At 59.0% G+C, this 8,302-nt stretch overlaps 1 protein-coding gene across 3 annotated transcripts in view; it reads left to right on the top strand.

Annotated features, from left to right (window-relative positions):
• The window catches only part of ABCA3 (ATP binding cassette subfamily A member 3), a 41,220-nt gene extending 38,498 nt beyond the window's left edge, over window positions 1–2,722 (top strand). For all 3 annotated transcript variants that reach the window (XM_068968291.1, XM_068968292.1, XM_068968293.1), the window contains exons 31-34: window positions 311–481; window positions 713–903; window positions 1,040–1,113; window positions 1,471–2,722. In XM_068968291.1, the coding sequence (XP_068824392.1) occupies window positions 311–481; window positions 713–903; window positions 1,040–1,113; window positions 1,471–1,602 (568 nt within the window). In that variant the 3' untranslated portion in view covers window positions 1,603–2,722. The remainder of the gene's footprint in view (window positions 1–310; window positions 482–712; window positions 904–1,039; window positions 1,114–1,470) is intronic.
• Window positions 2,723–8,302: the final 5,580 nt, after the last annotated feature.

An 8,302-nucleotide genomic window follows, 5' to 3' on the forward strand; every position in this document is an offset into this window, starting at 1 on the left:
TGTTTCATGATCCACAGGGATATGGCAGCAAGGCCCAGGCAGTGCTAGATGAGAAGGGCTACCCTGCAAGTACTCCCCACTGGAGGCACTGCCGGGCCCCCAGTCAGGCCCCCTTGGGTGCAGACAGGCAGTGGTACCGCTCTCTGTGGGTTGCAGGACGACCCCCTAGGCACAGCTCTTAAGGGCCTCCTGCTTCCACCTTGTTCTCCTTCCCGGGGGCTCTGCCATCCCTGGGCTCCGTCCTCTGCTGGGACCTGGGACCCCACACTAACTGTCAGCCTCGCCTTCTCCCACGTCCCTTCGGCCTTAGCGGTGGCAACAAGCGCAAGCTCAGCACCGGCATTGCCCTGCTGGGAGAGCCCGCGGTCATCTTCCTGGACGAGCCATCCACTGGCATGGACCCTGTGGCCCGGCGTCTGCTCTGGGACACTGTGGCACGGGCCCGAGAGTCTGGCAAGGCCATCGTCATCACCTCCCACAGGTTCAGCCAGGACGGGGGCTGTGGGCCAGGTGGGCCGGGAGAGGGTGGGTGGACAGAAGATCTGTCAGCCTCTGGTGAAGAGTCTGTGAGGCGAGTGGGCCACACCCTGAGCATGGGAATCAGGAACAGCTTGATCTGGGCATCAGCACTTTCCCAGGTGCACGGTTTTGGCGTGGAGGGCGGGCATCAGCATTCCCCGCTGCTATATCAGGCTCTGCCCCCTCTCCCCAGCATGGAGGAGTGTGAAGCCCTGTGCACCCGGCTGGCCATCATGGTGCAGGGTCAGTTCAAGTGCCTGGGCAGCCCACAGCACCTCAAGAGCAAGTTTGGCAGTGGCTACTCCCTGCGGGCCAAGATCCGGAGTGACGGGCAGCAGGAGGCCCTGGAGGAGTTCAAGGCGTTCGTGGGCCTGACCTTCCCAGGTATGTGCCGCAGAGGGCGCCATGCGTCTGTGCATCCCTGAGCACTGGGCTGGGAGTCATGATTCCGGGGCCAACTCCACCCTCCCCCGGCCGTCCAGCCTGGCCCTCAGGGGGACATGGTCTCTGCTTTGTGCAGGCAGCGTCCTGGAGGATGAGCACCAAGGGATGGTTCATTACCACCTGCCCGGCGATGACCTCAGCTGGGCGAAGGTGAGCTTGGGCCCCAGCAGGCCCCCAGCAGTCACTCCTTCTCCAGTCAGCTCTTTCCAAGGAACAATCACTTTCAGTTTCTGCTCTAACACTCACCCCAATACTTACTAGGTTTGGGGTGTTTATAGCCAAAATATCTGAGATGGGGGAAAAAATTGGATGAAAAAGGGAACTTGCAGAGGGACCACAGCTGGGATGAGTCAGGGTGGGGAGTAGCGCCCAGGCCCGCTCACCCCAGGCAGGGGTGGGATTTCTGGTGCCCTTCCCACCCACTATGGCCAGAGGACTCCCAGACCCACCGAGGTGCCGGGCCCTGCCTGGCTGGCCTGGCTGACAGCGGCTTCTCCACTCCCCCAGGTGTTTGGCGTTCTGGAGAAGGCCAAAGAGAAGTACGGAGTGGATGACTACTCCGTGAGCCAGACCTCACTGGAGCAGGTCTTCCTGAGCTTCGCCCACCTGCAGCCACCCACCGAGGACGCGGGTCCATGAGGAGCCAAGCGCTCGGTGGGCGTCCTCTCCCTCCACGCCCACCCCGCCCCACACCTCTCTTCTGATCGCTGTTCTCTACGATGGAGATGAGAATCAAGGCACAGCATGGACCGGGTGTGTCGCTGCCCTCAAGCCGAGAAGCAGCCCAGGTGGGCCTTCGTCTCAGGTGGTCCCAAGCCTGCTCTCCAGAATGTCGATCGTCTGTGCAGGCAGGCCGCAGGTCTGGGCGGAGGGCACAGCCACACCCCCACGTTCGCACCTGGTGAAGCGGGTGGCCAGCAGGCTGGGGCAGCCGGCTTATGGGCTGCCTGGGTATGGACAGTGGGGTGCCCGTCGCATCCCCAAGGGCCACGTGGCCGGATTAGGTGCTGAGGTCTTGGCTCCCAACACGGCTGCGTGTCCTGGGAGCCCCTCTCCAGAGAGCGTGGACGCTGCACCAGACAGAGCCAGCCCTGCACCCGGCATCATCCCACCGGTGTCTTCCAGGGGGACGCCACGGGCCGGGAAGCCAGTCGGGGACCACCTGGGGCCCAGCGGCCGTCCGTGGAGGGCGCACCTAAGGCACAGTGATTGTCTGGGAAATAAAGGCTGGGAGGGAAGGCAACCGTGGTCTGTGAGTCACGAGATGGGCCCGCAGCCCCAGCACCACCCAGCCCCAGACAAGCCTCCTGTATCAAGTTCTGGATGAGAGCAGGGGGAATCCTGGTGGTCCAGCAGTTAAGACTCCACACTCCCAATGCAGGGGGGCTCAGGTTTGATCCCTGGTCAGGAAACAAAGATCCCGCATGCTGCAAGGCATGGCAAAAAAAAAAAACAAAAACGAAAGCAAGAGCTCGTTTTTCTTAATTTGCAGTAAATTTACAGAACTCACTCCTGTGGAAGAAGCCTAAACTACAAGTACAAAAGCAGGTTGGATAAATGGCCACTCGACAGACCCTCCATCCAGGGTGAGGAATGAGGAAGGCAGGGTTTGTGGAGGAGGGTGCGGATCTGGGTGAGCCAGGGGCCTCTGGCTCCAGGGCTGCTCGTAGCCTCAACACCATTTTCCAGAAGTGTCTTCTTCAGCGTCAGCTCCTTTTTGGTGGGTGCATCCTTATTTCTTACAGCTTTCTAAATTCCTGTGATTTGAATCTCTGAGCCTTTTACAGTCCATTAGAATTCATGGGCTTAGAAAAGATTTGGTTTTGTTTCATCTGGTACAGTTTCAACTTTGCATTTTTATTAGTCTCTCAAAGTTTATGAATGCTGAAAATAATTTCCAGTAGCTGTCACTCCCTTTAAGGATCTTCAGAACATTCTCATTTAGTTACATGTTATAAAGAAAATACACACAGGGGTCGTTGTGGCCCTGAACGTTGCCCAGCAGCAAACGTCCGAGAGGTGGGCTGCAGCCTTGTCTGCAGGTGTGTGGCTGCTGCAGCCTGGTTGGGTTTGCCAGCCCTGAGCAGAGGACAGAGGCCAGCAGGGCATCCTGGCCTTGTTTTTAACCTTAACCCCTACACTAAAAATTCAGAAATTCATCATTTTTCCCTCACACAAAACACAGTGTGAGGAAAGGTGCTCAGGACTGAAGGACAGCGTGTGTGAGGCACATACACTGAGATCAGACGGCACAGGCCCGGGAAGAGGTGAGTTTGCTGATGGGAGATGAGGTGGAGACGCGCAGAGGAGACTGGCAGGGTGAAAGCGGGGCTCTGGTGATCCGAAACCCCGTCAGCAGGTGTGGAAGGGAGGGTGTAGGCACAGCCTAGCTGCAGCAGCGGGGACCAGAGGGGAGGCACACGGCAGGTGGGAGACGAACCACGCTGCACAGAGCTCTGGCAACTGTAGGGGAGTCGCTTAGGAGACACCCCAAGAGCCACAGATGGGTGCCACTGTTAGGGTCCACATGGCACCCCCGGGTCATCTGCGAGGCTGCTGGGAAACCAGCATTGGAGCCACGTGTCCTCGAAGAACCAGGATTAGGGCCTCAGAAGCCCCCACCACAGCCTTGGTGGTTTGCTTTGAGCTGTGGCAGCTCCAAGCCCAGGGTTGGGGGCAGGACCCGCAGGCTCCCCAACAGGAGGGTCAGCCTGTTCCCCCCACCCCCACCCCCAGCATTGTCCACTCTACTCATACCTCCCAGTCCAGACAGTCCTAGAGACACTGACCCCAAACGGCTGCCACATCCGCCAGGGCCGAGGTCATGCCTTCCTTCCCTGCACGGCCTGGTCTGAGCTCCCAAGGGCTAGAAATCGCCACAGGGCTGACAGCCAGGGCTGTGGAAGAGTCCTGCCCACAGTGTGGCTCAGCTGAGACCGTCAGTGGACACAGGGGCCGTCCTTCAGCCTGACGGCCGCACCCAGAACCGAGGGCCCTCAGGAAGGAAGGGGGGCCGATCGTGCCTGGGGTCGGCGAGTGGGCCTGAGGCCGAGCCCCTCCTCTGCCTTCACCATGGGGAAGGGCTGCCAGGCAGACGGTCACCAGAGCAGCCCCTGTAGAATGAGACTGCACTGGGCCTGCTGCACACACCAGAAAACCACACCACAGGGGTTTACGAAGAACAAGAGTTTATTTCTCTGCTGAGTACAAAGTTCAGAGAAGGCAGGTGTTCCGTCACCGGTGGTCAAGGTCTCAGGGAGCCAGACTCCCCTGCCTGCTCCAGCAAGGTATAAGCCTCCCTCCTCAAGGTCACTTTCCAGGGCCCAAGGTGCCACCGAAATCTGGGATGAGTGAGCAGGAAGCAGGGGGCCGAGCAGAAGGGCAGAGCTCCTGACTTACATGCTTTGTCCCTGTCATCGTCTAGAGCGCAGGTCCATGACCGCACCAGATGCAGGAAGCTGGGAGACACAGTCTTTTATTTAGCCAGGCACCCTCCGCCAAAAGAACCCCCGATACCAGGAGACAACCACAGTCTCCACAGTGACAGTGCTGGGCAGGCTGCCTCATAGAGGAAGTGACCCCCCCCCCCACCATGACTTCACTGTCTACCTGGGCTGATGAGACCCCGGCTCAAGCCAGGAAGACCCGGGTGTGGACACTCTGCTGGTCTGTGGCCAAACGCCAGGGTCCACTTCCCCATCCCACCCCTACCAGAGGGCCCTAGCCCTGGGGCTGCAAGGGCTCGGAAAAGCAAAACAAACTGGACAGTTTCTGGGCAAATTCCAACCCCAAATCTTTAGCCCGGCACTTGAGAGGAAGCCAAGGTAACCCCAGTCAGGTGACCTTGGGGGACCCCTGTGCCCAGACTCACAAAGCAGCAGAAAGACTGAGGCAGAGAAAGCCCAGCAAAATGGGGGAGGGCGCCAAGGTCAGCACCTCTAGGGGAAGGCTGGAAGGCAGGTCCCAGGCACTCCGAGACTGGGAACGACCACACAGGCAGGTGGAGGAGGGGCCACCCCTGCCTGCCTGGGCTGGACTCACCCCCAGCCCAGCTGAACTCAGTCCGGTCCTCGAGCAAAGAGGTGGTGGCATCCTAAGGCCCCAGGGCACTCAGACTTGACCTTTGTGGGGCCAGAGCCTGGGAACACGGCGGGGGGTGGGGGATGGGGGTGGAGGGTTCCAAAAGTCCAGACCACAACTAGACTGCCAGCTGCAGCAGTCAACTCCTGCGGCTCCATCTGAGGGACACCCCACACCAGCTGCTGTTCAGTTCACCTCTGGGGACCAGCGCAATGCTCATGGCATGAGCTAGCAAGGCCCCCGGGACCCCCACACCCACACAGATCGGTCAGTGTGAAGGTGAGTGCCACCCACCCTCATCAACACCCCGCTGCCCGGGCTAGGGGTCCAAGCTGCACCTGCAGAAGGCCCATCCTGGCTTGAGAGAGGCTAAACTCCACCCATTTCTGCATCAAGGAGAAGACCCACAGGGGCGCCACGAGGTATCCCCAACACCAAGGTCAGGGTTAGGTTGTTCACCTGACTCCGCAGCTGAGGCCAGCAGGCCAAGTATACAGTGTCCACTCTCCAGAGACAACGCCCCATTCCCTGAACCCTAGCTCAGGCCCGACCCCAAGCTCCTGAAGTCCCTCTCCCTTCCCCAGGAGAGGGCAGGGCACTCAAAGGAGGGTTCAGAGTAAAGGTGGGCCAGGAGGCTGCCTAAGGAGAGGCATCAGGATGGCAGATCCCCGCAGGAAAGACAGCCAGGAGGCAGCACAGCACCGGGCCCAGAGTCCCATCACGCCTGACGGGCACACATGGCCTGGGCTCCAAGCCGGCGGCACTGAAGCTGGGGTCGGGTCTGGGGAGCGGGGGCCCTGCCTTCCTTCCTCAACACACAGGGCTGCCCAGGCCCCACTCCTGGGGCCCAGCCCACACCCCACGGGTGCCAGCATGAGAGGCCTCCAAGGTCGGAGAAGCCCCAAGTCCACTGGCTGCAGATGGCCAGAGCAGGCCTGGAGCCACAGCGGCTCACCCAGTGATGGGGCACACCCGCTCCCTTCTCTGGCCGTGCCCTCCCTGTGCCCTGCCCCAGGGTAGGCAGCTCAGATATAGTGATACCTGGTGCACCTGACCTCCCTGGGGCAGAAATGGACATGGGGTTCCAGGCATGAAAACCAGCACAAGCCCCCAAGCCCATCACTCAGCGGCCCCCGGCCCCGCAGCCCCTCCTTTGGGCAGTCTGTCTCTTGCGGTTGGGGGTGCTCAGGATCTGAAACCCCCATACCATGGAAACACAGAGCCAGGGAGGCCTCCCCACAACTACAGACCCTCACAGCTGGCTGGCTCTTTCAGATCCAGCCTGGCTCCCGAGACGGATAGGCCGGCACCTCCCCCTCCAAGGCTCCTTTGGGGGTTGCAGGCATTCACCCCTACAGACAGGAGTTAGTCCCCCTTGACCCACCCCCTCCTCTGATGGCTCTCCCAGGGTCACCAATACAACTGCCCTGACCCCACCCAAACCTCTTTCTTCTGCTTGGCTGGACCATGCCTGCCCTTGGCACAGAGTCTGTCAGCAGTGGGCAGACATGCTTCCTTGACGTGCTTTACAAGTGGATGTAAATGCCTGCTCAAAGCTCCTGTGTGGCCCTTGTGACCTCCAACACAGCCCAGGCACTCCCTGGCCCTTTCAGTGTGCAGGGTACCAGCCTGGAAGGGCAGACACTGCAGAGGCCGCCAGACTCACAGCAGATAAAGGGAGGGGGACAGTATGCCTTGATGGGGGCATGCTCCTCAAAGTGAGTGAAGCCCTATGTTATCAGCAGGTGGGCCTTGACCCCGGGGGTTAAGGGAGAGGGGCTCAGGATACTGGCCAGGGCCACAGGATGCCTATGGTCTGGAGCTCCAGGCCTGGGGCTAGCTGCCCAGGGCCCTGACCAGGGAAGCCCTGCCCACCCCATCCATTAAACCTACACCAACCACCTCCTGAGGTCCCCAAAGGCCACAGCTCCCAGGCCTTCAATCTCCGCGGCCTCAGCAAGTTGGCACTGGGGGCTGGGTGGAAAGGAACCCAGGACTCCTGGAAGGCTGGGGTTGGGGGACCTCCAGAGTTTTATTTTCTCATGTTGCTTCCGAACACATCCTGCTGAGTCTCAAAATGGCAAAAGCCAAGATGCTCAAAATTTTAAAGCTCAACAGCTGATAACACACTTGATAATGAAATCAACAATATTTAGAAACAAATTGGATTAAATTCGTAAGTGAATAAATCACGCTTTTACATTTAATATAAAATGTGTTAAAAAAAATTTACTTGCATGCCGAATTCTATTACTCTAGAGCATTAACAACAACAACAACAAAAACCCAGATTGCAGATGGCTGTGTCTCCACCCTCCTTCCACCATGGTGATCACTGGCTTGCCCTGTCCCCACTTTGGGTGTCACTGTGTCCCTGGGCAAAGGCTCTGGATTCCAAGCCTTCCCAGACCCCCCTCCCCAAACCTAAATGCAGAGGGGAACAGGGACCCGGACTGACCGCCAAACCCCACCACCCAGGGATACTGGTGCCAAGGCAGAGGACACAAAAGGCAGGCTGCCCACCCCCCCACCCCTGGAACTGTCTTCCATCCCCAACTCCTCAGATGCCCCTCAGCCCAGGCTAGTTTTAGGGGCACACTTGACACCTTGGACAGGGCCAGAGGAACTGGATAAAGGGAAGGGGCCACCATCCACTGGCTGGGAAAACTACATGGAGAAAAAAGCAATGACTTGATTTCAATCACAGATCAATCCATCCATCCGGAGCCACCAAGCCCCATGTTGGTCTGTCTTGTCTTTTCCCCTGATATTTGATCCATCTCCAAGCTACACTGGTTCCTTCCCCCACGAAGGCCTTGAATCTGATCCCTTCTTTTCCTTGTGGGACCTACCTGTTCACATGCCCATCAAGAGTGGGAGCGCACCTTCTCTCCTCCCACTGCTGCTGCTGCTAAGTCGCTTCAGTCATGTCCGATTCTGTGCAGCCCCATAGACGGCAGCCCACCAGGCTCCCCCATCGCTGGGATTCTCCAGGCAAGAACACTGGAGTGGGTTGCCATTTCCTTCTCCAATGCATGAAAGAGAAAAGTGAAAGTGAAGTAGCTCAGTGGTGTCTGACTCTTAGCAACCCCATGGACTGCAGCCCACCAGGCTCCTCTGTCCATGGGATTTTCCAGGCAAGAGTACTGGAGTGGGGTGCCACTGCCTTCTCCGCTCCCCCCACTAACACTCACGAAACGTTGACTGCCTGCCAGGCGCTGCTCGGAGAGGGGAGGGACACAGCGGTAAACACATCCGC

Source organism: Capricornis sumatraensis, chromosome 3, assembly GCF_032405125.1.
Source record: "Capricornis sumatraensis isolate serow.1 chromosome 3, serow.2, whole genome shotgun sequence".
Classification (NCBI taxonomy): Eukaryota; Metazoa; Chordata; class Mammalia; order Artiodactyla; family Bovidae; genus Capricornis; species Capricornis sumatraensis.